This window comes from Macrobrachium nipponense, chromosome 22 (assembly GCF_015104395.2).
Source record: "Macrobrachium nipponense isolate FS-2020 chromosome 22, ASM1510439v2, whole genome shotgun sequence".
Classification (NCBI taxonomy): domain Eukaryota; kingdom Metazoa; phylum Arthropoda; class Malacostraca; order Decapoda; family Palaemonidae; genus Macrobrachium; species Macrobrachium nipponense.
In genome coordinates this window covers 37,168,486-37,183,835 of record NC_087213.1, presented here as the reverse complement: position 1 = coordinate 37,183,835, position 15,350 = coordinate 37,168,486, and the positions used below count along the sequence as shown (strand labels likewise).

Sequence of the window (15,350 nt, the reverse complement as noted above, 5' to 3'; positions counted from 1 at the left end):
AGAGTCATGGGTTCTATTCCCTATCAGGATAGGTGCCCCTTTCAAATATGGTTCCATTAGTTGCCAGATGTTACTCCTAAGTTATACCGAATTCGATATTAATGGCTTATTTGGATCTTCATGCCATGAAGTACTAGAATGTCATGTGTAATATATATATATTTATATATATATATATATATATATATATATATATATACACATGACATTCTAATATATATATATATATATATATATATATATATTATATATATATATCTATATATACTATACATGACATTCTAGTACTTCATGGCATGAAGATCCAAATAAGCCATTAATATCGAATTCGGTATAACTTAGGAGTAACATCTGGCAACTAATGGAACCATATTTGAAAGGGGCACCTATCCTGATAGGGAATAGAACCCATGACTCTCTTCGTAGCTGAATGCATTAAGTTACTACTTCCCAAGTCCTAACTCTAGTAGGTATGGGTCCGAGCACCAGCCTTGGTATAAACATAAATCATAAATGTTTCTTTTGGGTTGCTATTATAAGTGTGTAGTGATTCAATGCTAATGGGTATTTGTATATATATATATATATATATATATATATATATATATATATATACATATATATATATATATATAATATATAGATATATATATATATATATATATATATACGTATAAAGTCTGTGCTTTTGCGTGTGTGCCTGTTATGAGCACTACCTGTATGGGTGCATTTAAAGAGATTTCATGAATGTGCACATGCATATTATTACAATTACAGGTATCATTTCAAACATGAATGCACAGAAGGGTTACTCACTGTAACGTAGAAGGTATGACTGGGCTTGATATTGATTGGCGCTTTCCTCTCAGTGGGGACATACCGGTAGAATTCTGTGCCATTGTGGTACCATTTTAAGGAGTACAACTTCCTTGCCTGGAGGTCGAAGGAGCAACTGAGGGTAGCTTGACCCCCAGCGAATGCATACAGGGGCACGTCCACCCCCTTCAACAGATCCCCCCAAACACCTGTGGACAGAAATGAACTTCATTAGAAAACAGCACTTTTGGGTTTCACTCTATTTAGAGGCGAAATGGCAACCAGCTATTTCGGCTAGGGGAGGGGGGGGGTTGGGGGGGGTGGGGGGGCATGTGGCTGGGGTTGCCTTTCAGGTTAAGCTGGAGTAGGTTAGGCGAGATTTGGTCAGGGTAAGCTAGGTTTGGTAAGGTAAGGTGAATACTTAATGTTTCTAGAGTTTAGTTTTCTGTAAAAGAAAACTATTGAGATGGCTTTGCCTGAGCGCCTGCATTATCTCTGTCCGCCTTAAGATCTGTAAAGTTACTGAGGCCAGAGACCTGCAAATTGATATATTGATCATCCACCCTCCAATCACGAAACCTACCAAAGTGCAGTTCTCCAGCTTCGTGGTTCTGATTTTACTTAAGTTTAAGATTAGCCATGGAATGTGCGTCTGGCGCCTCTTGAGGTGTCAGCCGCCGAGTCATCTTCACTTGACCTCATATGGAGAGCAACTAAGCGGTGTCCGGTTGTGGCTGGGAGTTTCGTGCTGTAGCATATAGAGAGATTCACACAACATTATACGATGTACAGAAAACTCGATTGCGCAAAAGAAACTTTTTTTACTTGTTTTGTATTGTCACCTAAGTTGTTAACCTATCCATTCAACCCATCCCCCTACCCACTTCATCGCATCATACCTGCAAAATGTTGATAATTCATCGCTGGCAATTTGCGGTTGATAGTTCACTTCTAATGTAATTAACCACCAGCTAACACATAGTTATGTAATATTCCTAATTTGCCCTCGAGTAATTAATCTCAGATACGACTTACGACCAAAAACATCATATCACAGCTCGGGTCCTCGCAAACGAGCTACACTAAATTGCAAACGTATTGGTCCATTCAATACGAAACAGATGACTCACGCACAAAGCAAATTACCTTCATCAGTCGCAAATCATTGAGAAACACAGGAGTTGAAGTTAGCTTCGTTTCTTTCAAACAGAGAGAAAACTCAACATCTCTTTCACAAAAATGAGAAAGATTAAAAGATGAGGTGACTTTGGTACTTTAGTGACTACTGGTGATAACTGTATACTAGAGTATAAGAGAATTTGAATGAATCACTGGTCCTATGCGGAAATGCTAATACATTGGATGGTTAGACGGAGTAATGTTGTTAAGTGCTAAGAATACTCTCATTATTTTATCCTGATATTACCATTTTTTCCGCAATTCTTTTTAGGCTAGAAAATAATCGCTTTATCACCGAAAGTCTCAACAAATCGTCTGAGGTACAAACGGTTGACTTAAGTGATGTAGTGAAGGGGTGACTGAAATAAGAGTTACAGTCATACCAGTGAAAGGAAGCCGTAACAGAGAGAAAATGCCTTTTATTTCATTACGTATCAATTAGATATGGTGTATCTTGACTTTCACTCTCAGCTTCAGCTCAGCAGTAAACAAGCCATTAGTGCGCATGAGTGAATTGTACAGGCAATAAATTTCGTGATAATAAAATGGATTAGGGCAGATTGTATGAGGAAGAATTTCACTGGAAGCGCGATGCGTGATTTTGATGATGATCTGGATTTCCAATGATTTTATAAAGGAACGAATCTCAAAAGCAATGAAGTATGTGAAAATGAAAAGGGTAAGTACCCGTAATATAATATGAGAAGATGAGCATCAGTGCCGACTCGCATGATGAGGATACTGATTAAACATGTCCTGTGTAGAAAAGTAATTGAACAGGCAAAGAAGAATTTAATCATGAACTGGTTTAATCAAGAATTATATGACCATAAATCATACTGCCAGTAAACAGTGTGATAACGTATTACTGGATTCGCAAAATGATGATGAACCGAAGTATCAAAGATTCCATGGTGAACCGGATTAAAGATAAACCATGGGGAATTAATGGTAGAAAATGACTAAGCAGACCAAGCAATCGGAAGCGTGATTTTGGACTTAGCCATGATTTGCAATTCATTCGCACATTTTTTGAAAGTACGACTTCGTCAGTATTTGAATACAACCCACCATTCAGTTATAGCTCAGACTAATGGATGTTGGAAATATTCATGCATACAGTTATAGACACGCGGAAATACTCTTTGCTATAGACATTTCGAACTAAGAAATGCAGTGACGGATCATCATGAAACTGGAATGCTTGTAACTTCTACAGTGATTCCGAAATGGCCGAAACCTTAAAACATCAATCGGCCATGAAAATGCTCAAGAATGAAACACTTTCAGTTTACAGTATTTCAACGCTGCTATTTCAGATGATCCAGTTCCTTACTAGGCATTGGCAAACGTCAGCCCTATCGCAGAGCTATCAGTAGTTAACATATTAATAATCTGTTGAGGCTTTCAAAACAGCTGTTTGCCTGTTGTTACGCACAAATGACCAGGGGGTGGGGCGGGGGAGAACTGCATTGGCACTAGATTATGCCATAATGAAGGGATTAGCAATAAACTGTCAGAGACTGAAATGCATCATTTGCAATGAATGAGGTGATTATGATCTAGGACAACCATGGATGGTGAGTACACGAATTTATATTACCAGTGAATAATTCGGTTACCTAGTGGATTAGGAATTAACTACATGGGATTAATTGCATTGCCAGTTAATTGTATAATTAGCATTGATTCATTTGAAACTGATTTTCATCGGTATTAAATTGAATAATGATAAAACAACGCAATTGCTAAAAATGGTTCAAATGAGTTTTATTAGCGGTGAATTCTCATCAAATACCGGATTAAAGATGAATTACATCAGGCTGAACTTCATAAGGGATTTATCTGGCGATGAGGTGAGGAATTACTTCCACAATAGACTCACCTTATCAACTGTTGAAAGCAAATTAATTTGGGGCGAATTTTCCGCTAAAGGTTTCGAGTATTTCAGTCCTTCTGTCCTCTGGCGTTTTTTAATATCCCGCCTTGAGTGGTTAGCAACCACGACCAATTTACTGACAGGATACCCTAATACCACCCTCTCTCTCTCTCTCTCTCTCTATTTCTCTCTCTCCTCAAAGAGAGACCTCTCTGTCTCTGCCAAAATACATCGTCTTGTCCATCACCCCGAAGGTTTAAAAGATGAAGTCCATCATCCCTATGGTACATTTGCAACAATCACTATAACCATTCTACTACGTTTATTTATCTTTTTATTATTTGTTTATTTATCAAAACCCACACACAGACACTGCCTGTTCTTATTTACTAACACGATGTTAAATTCTCTGTGTTCTCTCGCCTCCTGCCTCTTACAACTTGCCACATGTTGTTAGGAGGCAGTTTTATTATTTTCTCCCTCGTCCACCGATGTATTTATTTGGCAAAGGCCTCGGTGACTGCATTTGGTTGGTATTCAGGAAAACGCTCCTTAATAAAAAGTTTTCTGATTTGTATAATCTTGGAATATATAGCTTTTTCGACACCTCATTTGAGATCACTTTATGCTCTGTACAAACTGGGAATTATTTCTCTTGGTGCTTTACATCTATAGCTTATGTCAGAGAGAAACTAAATTAGAATGGTTCAAGTTTGGACACCGACAAGCTGACCTGAATAATATCTTGGCGTCACAGCAGCAAAGGTCATCGATTTTGGTCCAGATTACTCTATTGCGATTTGCTTACGCTGACACCTTTTATGTTTAATTCCAGATAATGGTGATCGTAATACTAATAAGAGTTGTGAAGTTTTGGTGGAAATAAAATCCTGATATAAATAATAACGATATTTTAAAGCTCTCCAAAACTACAAAAGACATCGCTATGCATTACGTTGTCAGGCGGACGAAAGCTAATCTCACGAAAACGGCCCACGACGAAAAAAAAAAAAAAAGAGAGAGAGAGAGCAAAAAATAAAAACGCAGTCTCAAGAGTGGCCTCGCTTCATTGTCCTTCTGGCATTATAACTTAAGTCGGAAGCAGCTATCCAGTTTTCTCAATAAATGCCCGGGTTATCTTAATTGAAATCATATCTTAATTTCTTGAGAGTGAAATAAAATCGCCTCCCTACGTCTCCGCTTGAAACGTATGTAGTGGGAGACTTAATCCCCCAAAACTACGGCGTTCAATCAGGAAATTCTTGACACATCCGGGATTAGGCTATCGGCTCGCCTTTAAATGGCGTCACGGGAAAATGCTTTGCGCGACGTCTCTTTGCCTCGATTATTCACGTAAACATGTGGACTGCAGAGGCAAAAGGGGAGAGAGAGAGAGAGAGAGAGAGAGAGAGAGAGAGAGAGAGAGAGAGAGAGAGAGAGAGAGAGAGAGATCTTGCAACGATACACAGAGATATAAAGAATTTACAGCCACCAACATCTTGTGATTCTCTTTCCTCAGAGATTAACCAGGAACTATTAGAAAAACAAAACGAGAAAATTCAAGAATGGCATATTTATAAGTATCTTTAAAAGCCAAGAAATGCACACTTCCTTAATAAATTTGGAGAGACATTCAAACTGCGATGTGATCACCAACGTAATGCTTTGCTTAGTATTCCAAATAGTCGCTAATGCACATTGTTCAATCTTATTTTTCCTAAACCTCCATTTCGACTTTTCTCGCTACTGGATTTTCTTGTATCGTGGACAAATATCAGTTACTTAAACATAACTGTTACTTTGGCGGAAGTTATTGTTTACGTCCTTTGTATTGTCATCGTTTTTTTTATGCATTTTTTTTTTTTCAATAATTTTTTTATAATATCTATGAAGTTCGACAGCGAGATGGACTTCGAATTATTTTCCCCAAAATGATTATAACTTCCAATATAGTTTCAAAGTTCCGAAGTTACAAAAATGACAAAAATCAATATACGTACAGTATATTAAGTCCAACACAATAGCTGACAGTCGTAATTCCAGATAATTGGGAAACTCTTCCTAATTACGGGATTGTGTAACATGTAGATTTTGATTTCCCACGACTTCGGAGAAGAGATAAAACTGGAAGTGACGTGTTTATCCCATTCAACAAAAGTCACCAGTGCTCTAAGCTGGGACTAAATAATGCGCTCAAATTCGAGAGAAGAGATCTTGCATCTGAAACTAAGACTATTGTCTAGGGTATTTTCACCGAGGACTTCAAATAGTCGTAATATCGGAGCATTTGAGACCGACGGAACATTTGCCGACATAATTGTAGTCAGCATGACTGGAAATTGCAGACACGCATACGAATATCAGCCTATTATTCAATATAATAGCATTCGCCCATAGAAAAGTCTTCATCAAACCATAGACTGCAAAACACACGGACAAATTAAACTCGACTTAAGCTTCCCTTTAAAAGACTACAATACGACCAATTCCCGGTGAATCCCAAATGACAGATAATCTCATCGGCACTTTCGAAGCCAGAAACAAATAGGGAATTTGGCAGTTAGCCACGAAGTTTCCTTTGGACCGGCTCTCCTTCTGAAGGCTCTCCAATCAATCGCTCCCACTCTGTTCCCGACTACTTTGAGCTTTACTTAGCACTAGGTTCAACCAAGTCCTTGTGAGTTCTAGTATGATGAGTTAATTACTGATGAGAGAGAGAGAGAGAGAGAGAGAGAGAGAGAGAGAGAGAGAGAGAGATAATCTAACGCCGTAACATTGACACATCACAAGTCCGCAATGACATAATAAAACAAGCTCAGTTATTTAACAATATATTCCACCTTAAAAATATTTAATTATGATTTATGTTGATAAAGTTCGTATGAATACACACACACATATATATATATATATATATATATATATATAGGTATTATGATATATGTATATAATATATAAATATTTAAATATATATAGATATATATATATATGTGTGTGTGTGTGTGTGTGTGTGTGTGTATATGTGTGTGTTCGTGTATGAGTATGCATGTCAGTTATAGCGTAACGACACTTAAGGAAATAAGGTATATTTGTATATCTGGATAAGAGGTAAAACATTGTTTAGCATTCATGGGAAGGCTTATGAAAGAGTATTTCATATAGTGTCTCAAACTAAAGGGCTAAGGTGTAGTCAAGGCAAAGGTTGGACGTTTTGATAAAACGCTTGTCGGGAAATGATTGTGGAATACGTTTAAGGGGAAAGGCAAAGCTGTACGTAGTGTACACAAACCTAGAGAAACTCACTAATAGAATTCATAGAGTGTCAATGTGGATGGTGCCGAGGAAGTGTGGCGAGAACACTAATTCACTGAGGATGATGTAACAAACCCAACTCTTTCTGACTAACTCTTATGTGACCTGCTTCGTAGTATGGATTTGCTACAAAAGGATTCTTAAAAAAGACAAGGCTACATTAACAATACATTTCATAGATAAATAAAACAGTGACAATCATTATTTAATATCATTTACCAAGACCAACAATAAACCAAAGTCCAATACAGACAAAACTAACACCAAAAGACCGGGAAAAACTTCTCTAAATTAATAGGAATATCAATATATATAACAATCAACATTGCCCCCCATAACTCGGAAACCCTGGCCGGAGGACGGGAAAAAAATGTTAATAGGACCCACACAGGAGTCAGGCGGGAACTAACTAAAAACTGGAACGACGAGAACAAAATTAAGCAAACAAACATCGGACGAATTCCTTTAAGTATCCAAGCAACTGAACAAACTATTGAAAGGGTTGTTAAGTATTTGCGTGAAAAACAAATAAACAGATTACCTAATGACTACGATAACAAAATAAAAACATTTATTGAATGTTTGTTACACCTGTCCCCTTAAGAAGACTGGCATAGGACAAGTACCAAACTCAGTACATATACCTTTAGGTTGAACGTGACAAGGTATCAGCTATTACATTTTCTAAACCTTTAATATGGTTTATTATTAGGTTATACTCTTGAAGTAACAAAGACCACCTTATTAACCTTTGATTAGAATTTTACATTTCATTTCTAAATTTTAAAGGATAGTGATCAGTTCTGACACAAAAGTATTTGAAGTGATCCAATGCTAGAATGAACGAGAGCGCCTCCTTCTCCACCGTTGAGTAACTAAGTTGGTGTTTCTTGAATTTCGAGGAAAAATAAGAGATAGGATGAAGAACGTCTGTCGAGCCACTCTTCTGAAGCAGCACTGCCCCGGATCCCTTATCACAAGCATCAACAGGTAACTCGAAACTCGAAAAGACGAGTAAAATCCGGAGATCGAAGCACAGGATCAGAAGACAACATTAACTTGATGCTGTCGAAAGCTCGCCGACATTCATCAGACCACTGATAATCCTTTTTAGGACTCAGCATCTAAGTCAAAGGAGATGCTATCGCAGAGAAGTTTGGGTAAAAACGCCGGTAGAAACCAGACATTCCCCCAGGAATCTCATCAAGGACTTGCGGTCTGTGGGAATAGGGAAATTCAAGATTGCATCAATGTTAGCAGTCTTAGGTTTTGCAAGTCCACATCCAACTTCATGTTCCAAATAAGTAACGGTTGCACATCCAAAAGTATTTTTCTTTAAGTTGATAGTCAGCCCTGCCTCACTCAACCTGGAAATAAAAGTTTTTGTAATTTCTGCATGTGTTTAGTCCATGTTTCAGACACAACAAGATCATCAAGATAAGCAAATATACCTTCTAGGTCTCTATTAACATAATTGATTATTCTCTGGAATGTTGCTGGGGCGTTTTTCATCCCAAAGGCATTCTCAGATACTTATAAAAGACCACCAGGCGTCACAAATGCAGAAATTTCCGTGGCTTTAGGAGTAACACTTGATAGTAACCTATCTGAGGGTAAATTTTTGTAACAAACTTTTCATGAAGGTCATCTAACCTTGGCAAAGGAAAAGAATCTTTTACCGTAAGTTCGTTCGCTTTACGGAAATCTGTACAGAGTCTGTCTGTTCCATCTTCCTTAGGAGTCAGTAGAGATGGTGAAGCCCAGGGAATACAGTATGGTTCGATCAAGTCGTTCGTTAGGAGATACTGCAAGGCCTCTTTCATCCTAAGTCTTTTTTGTGGTACGCAAACCCAGCTCATCTTTTACAACATCAGGATACATTTCAAATAAGTGAATCAAATCTAAAAGTTTTTCATTATCCAAATGTGGGTTCTTGTCACCAAGATTTCTCATAACCTCAGAATTTTTCACAGGGCATTCAAAACCTTTCACTCCTAACTCGATTTCTCCAACTAGAGAACACAAAGGTTTCCTGCCTGACACTACATTCTTAGAGAGAGTTCCGCTTACATCATTGTGTGAGGAGTCTGTCTCTGTCGCTCTACCATGATAACTTTTAAGGAGGTTAACATGTACTTTTTTAAAACTTTTTTTTAACCTTTTCTCCTATTAGGAGTACTTACTACATAATTAAGTTCATCCACTTTTTCTTTAATAAGGTAAGGACCTTTTGCTTCAAAAGGACCCCCTGAAACAGGCATGAAAACTAAAACCCTGTCACCAGGTTGAAAAGTTTCAGTCTAACTTTGCTTTCTCTCAAATTTTCAGTGGCAGTAGCTTGAACTTGAGCCAAAGTAGTCTTCAGTTTCACAAAAAAATTGAGTAAATGACTGTACTGTATCTGGTGGTTCCTGCGTAAGCAAAGATTCTTTTAAAATTCTTAAAGGCCCTCTTACCTCTCTCCCAAGCAATAATTCAAAAGGTGAGTAACCTAAAGACTCATGCTTACTTTCTCTAATAGCAAATAGTAGATACTGATAACCTTCATGCCACTCTGACTGTGTCTCAAAGCAATACTTTCTGACCATTGTCTTGAAAGTCTGATGAAAACGTTCTAGAGCTCCCTGTGACTCAGGATCATAAGATGTGGAAATACATTGACCTACGCCAAGCCCTTTCATCATTTCAACAAACATCTTTGAAGTAAAATTTGTTCCCTGATCATGCTGAATAACTTTTGGGAAACCAAAGTACGTAAAAAATTTTAACAAGGCTTGAATTTCAGATTTAGATTTAATATTCTTAAGGGAAACTGCCTCAGGATACCTTGTCATATTGCATATAATAGTAAGTAGATACTGGTTTCCTCTCCTTGTCTTAGGCAAAAGTCCCTCACAATCCACAATAGTCCTATAAAATGGTTTACTTATCAAAGGTATAGGAGATAAAGGAGCAGGTGGAATGGGCTTATTCACTTTATCGACAAGTTGGCAAACATGGCAGGTTTGTATATACTTTGAAACATCTGCCTTCATTTTTGGCCAAAAGAAATGAGAGGATCTTTTTGGAAAATCTTGTGAACTCCTAAATGACCTTGTATCCCATCATGGGCCATTTTCAGCACCTTATCTCTAAAATATTTATTGAGCATAACCTGATGTACTTCCAACCATTCTTCAGCTGGACAATCTACAGGACGGAATCTCCTCATCAAAACTCAAAATAAAAACCAGGATTGGTAGCAAGATCCTTTTTGTCGACAGCCTTATTTAAAATATCAGTTAATGTAGGATCATTCCTTTGTGCCTCAATCAAGCTATCTCTACTAAAGGGCAATTGAAGATAATCAAAGGAGTAACAGCTTTCTTCATTATTTTTACAAACCTTCCTATTTTGGGAAATAAACCAGGAAACTCGTTCAGGATATCGGGTGAGGGATCGTCCAGTAATGGACTTTCCACAACTACTGGGTCAGGAACAAGTGTACCAGCAAACAAAAACTGTACGTCATTCACTGGTAATGGCTGAAATATTGCTCTAACAATTACCGGACCTGAAATCAGTTCAATTACCAAGTTAACTTTGGCCAAAGGGAGACACTGATTTCCTGAAAAATCTTTCAGCAAGACTCGTTCACCTGTGAACGACTTCAACACCTGGAAGACAACCACCTACTAAGATACTCTGAGCTGACCCTGTATCACGAAGAATAGTTACATTTATGGAATTTCCACTGTCTATTAGAGAAACTTTACCACTAAATTTAAATCCTTTAAAATGATCCTTTTCGTCTTTATCTGTAGACATTTCGTCCTTACTGCTTTGATTTCTCAAAATATATTCAGCTTGTGTATTTGGCTGAATTTTCACATTCAGGTGGGGCTGAGCCGTATCATTTGTGATCCTGGACCGTTAAGGGCTTGAAATGCTTAGACTTTTTACAGCTTTTGGATAAACAATCATTAATACTGTGACCTATCTTTACAATAAAAACAGGATATATCAGATTTGTTACTCTTTGAAAAGTCACTTTAAGACAACATATTAACATCACCATTCTGAGCCCCAAGGGAACCGACAGCTTTTGAACTTAATGGGATAGAGAATAAGAGAGAGTCTGCTGCAATGGCAGCCCTTTTAAGCAAAGTTATTGCCCGATCTTCCAAATACAATCTAACAGTTGCGGGTATACATCTTTTAAATTCTTCCATAACTACAAGATTACACAAAGTATCAAAATCATTTACTGAAGATGACCCTAACCATTTCTTGAAAGCTCTAAATTTCTCATTAGCAAACTCAACGTAAATATTACCAAGGAGTTTCTGTAGCTTTCAGAATTACTGACGATATCCTTCAACAGTTAATTCATTAGCTGCCATAATCGTCGTTTTCACCAGTTCATAATCTTTTGATTCCTCTACTGCAAGATTGGCATAAAAAGGGCCCCTTTTCCAACCAATACAGTTTGTATCAATGTAGTCCAGACCTCTCTAGACCAAGATAAAACAGTTGCCGTCCTCTGATCAGACTTCAAATTTCGGTACTAACCTACTTACCTTAGCCACATTAAAAGTAAGGAATTCCGACATAACGTTAGGAGAACACTGTTGGCTCTTCAGCTTAGCGAGTTCAAGCGCTTTGTCCAATTTCTCCTTTTCAAGGGCAAGCTTCTCGTTTTCTAACTTATGTTTCTCAATCCGAAATTCTCGCTCTTGAGCACCATCCATTTCCAGTATTTGATTAATAGTAGCTTCCAGATTTTGAAACTGCATACTTAAACGCTTTTCTGCATCAGACTTGCACAATTCAAGAGCATCCTCGGGCAAAACGTTATTAAGCACAAGATCATGGATAACGGTTGTCTTAATTTCATTTTTGGTCATTCCAGACTTAATCTGCACGTGATAATGCCTAGCAAGATACTCGTATATCCTTTCTAGGCGAATTATCGGCGATTAAATCCAAGGGTTACCTGTAAATTTGTACACATCGAAAGGCATGCTTACCTATATTTACCGAATCTGAAAAATAATGGTCCTCCAACAAATTACCATAAGGCAAAAGCTATCCGGCTTTCAAAACTGAGTTAATACGGACAGGAATGAATTAAGAGAATTATAAGTTCAAGTAGGATCATTAGCATTTAACCAAATGATATGGTATGACGGCAACGTCATACGAGGGTTCTCGTGAGCAATATCAGTGCACGAACAAGCAATGATTTAAGAAAGAAGAGGTTCCAATTACCAGGCAGAGTCAATAATAAAACTTAACAGAAATCCCAGACAGGCCCCCACTTGTAACAAACCCACCTCTTTCTGACTAACTCTTATGTGACCTGCTTCATAGTATGGATTTGCTACAAAAGGATTCTCAAAAAAGACACAAGGCTACATTGACAATACATTTCATAAATAAACAAACAGTGACAATCAATATTCAATATCATTTAACAAGGCCAACAATAAACCAAAGTCCAATACAGACAAAACTAACACCAAAAGATCGGGAAAAACTTCACTCTAAAAATAAATATCAATATATAACTATCAACATTACCCCCATAACTGTGAAACCTTGGTCGGAGGACGGGAAAAAAATATTAATAGGACCCACATAGGAATCAGGGGAGAACTAACTCAAAACTGGAACGACGAGAACAAAATTAAGCAAACAAACATCAGACCAATTCCTTTAAGTACCCAAGCAACTGAACAATTTATTGAAAGAGTTGTTAGGTATTTGCGTGAAAAACAAATAAACAGATTACCTTAGGACTACGATAACAATAAAAACACTTATTGAATGTTTGTTACGATGATCAGAAGTTATTATGATTGAGAGCAAGCCTAATTAGTTTATACTGATGGATGAATGGTTGGTCCTAATATCTGCATGCTAATCTTTTTCTGGATGAGGCAATGAAAGGCTGCAGGAAGAAAGGCCAGTAAATGAATGAGAAAATCTTTTAGAAAAAAAATGGGATAAGAATGAGGTGCAGATTTCGGTAGCTCTTTGTAGGTGGCAGCATTAACTGGTGGTAGTGAAGAGAGGTTGCAGAGGTGGTGTTTAACATAAAATTCTTTGTGAAAGGAGTAAATTCAAAGTGAATGTATACAATGGCAAAATGATAAATGTGAGTAAATGGGAACAAAGAAGTCATGAATGTTATTATGGATGGATGGAGAATGATAGTAGTTGATCATGCCCATATATGGAGTGATTTACAGAACGGGGCCAGTAAAGAATGTAACAGAAGTTATAACAAATTTATAAGAGATGATCAGGAGAAAAGCAGAATGTGAACTTTTCAGAAGTGAATTGGAAGTGAAGTTAGGTGACGAGAGTGGTGAAAGAAATGAAGTAGCAGCTGTTGAAGTGAATGATGATTGCATGCATAGGATTTGGGGCGAAAGAAGGGCAGAGACAGAAGCTTTCAGAGATGCGAAGAGAATATGATGGAAAAGTGAGCTTAGGCGAAAAGTTGGATCATAGGATTCCAAGGTGGTCAGGATGTGTGGCGAAAACGGAAAATGGTTATTTGTCGAAAAGGCTGTATAATTTGTAAAGGTTTGGAAAAAAACGAAAGAAAACTAGAGGGTCCTAATTAGATTGAGGAGCAGAGTTCTTGAAATATCGAAGCGGCACAGCGAGAGGTGTATGAAGTAGCCGATACTTAACCTTTTTATGTGGAGTTCTTCTATAATTCGACAGTGAGTTTTCAGTTTGTTTCATTGAAGCCGACTCTAAATAAGGGAAAAAATGACTCTCGGGTAGGGGACGGCAGAAAGTAACACGATCTCTGCAAATGGGTTTGGAAGAGAAGCTCCTGAGGAAAAAAGCTGGTTTATGTGAATTAATTTTGCGCCAACTCCCCTTTATAGAACATAAGTGTGAATTTTGAAATGTCAAGAAAAGGGGAAAGGTGGAACATGTTAAGATTGAATTTCTGAGCTCTATCTGTATAGTAGAAGAAACTGAAAGGGAGAGAATTTTAGAGATACAAAAGGAAATAGCAAAAATGCAAATATAATTGAAAAGAGCTGGATGCTCACAAGGAGAGAATGAAGGATTATTACTATATAATATATTGGTGATGACTGTGCATAATTCAGAAGAATGAAAAACGGACTGAGACAGAGCTGGTTAGAAGGACGCAAAGAGTGTTAGAACAGAAAGGATTTCATATCCAGGACGCACTACAGTGCATGAGAGATAGAAATGTGTGTATGTATTGTTATGGTTGCCTCCTGCTCACTATAAATAAACAGAACTAATATGTTCTTCAAACTTTCAATAAAGGACTATTCTCAGAGCCGTAGACCAACCTTAGGGTATCCCCTCTTGCACAATTCTCCTGTGAAATAAAAATCTAGATCCAGGTTGTATGAATACCCAAAATTTCTTACATGAAGAGAAAAAGAGAATTTACTATTTCCTTAAACATACTCTTTTAGTAGGCAGCTTTTCAAAAAAAATTATCAAATATGACTACAAAAGGGCTATTAAACCCCAGGAGTCAGGATCCTCAGCAAAACACTGTACACTCAAGAGGAATTAGAAAGAGACCAAACTTTATAAAAATAACAATTATTTACGAATTAAAGATAGCCGTAAATGATTGTTGGGGCTGGAAACCGCATTCGCTACAACAATACAACAAGCATTCCCCATTCTCCTACACTAACAGGTATACCGACAGGAGGAGGGAAAGTCACAGAAGGAGGAAGAAAACAAACTCACGGTGGCGAAAAAACACAAGCATACGACAGTAGAAGGCAAAGATAAAGAAAATAAAGCCCTTAATTCTACTTATAACGATCACATTCCTAAACCTAACTTACAGTAATGACACAAGTCTCTAGCTAACACGCTTATACACAAATCTGAAACTGCAGACTATATCCTGAAGATGATTCTCTCCGATTACCATCAGCAACTCAAAGTTTCCAATACACCTGAGCGTTACAGGTCGATAAAATACTGTTCCTTATGTGCGCTTACCGGAGATAAGTCTCCCTACGTCCATCATAGATCACAGTTTAAGTAGACTCCGTTGAATACCATCAACAAATCACCGTAGAGTCAGTGGTACGACAGCGTCCATATTCACACTAAACAACTCCTATGTAATAATTACGTTTACCGGAGGTAAGTCTCC

At 37.6% G+C, this 15,350-nt stretch overlaps 1 protein-coding gene across 1 annotated transcript in view; it reads right to left on the bottom strand.

Annotated features, from left to right (window-relative positions):
- The window catches only part of LOC135198597 (uncharacterized), a 430,841-nt gene that overhangs the window by 318,811 nt on the left and 96,680 nt on the right, over positions 1-15,350 (bottom strand). Inside the window, exon 2 of the mRNA XM_064226329.1 lies at positions 817-1,025. Coding sequence (XP_064082399.1) covers positions 817-1,025 — 209 coding nt within the window. The remainder of the gene's footprint in view (positions 1-816; positions 1,026-15,350) is intronic.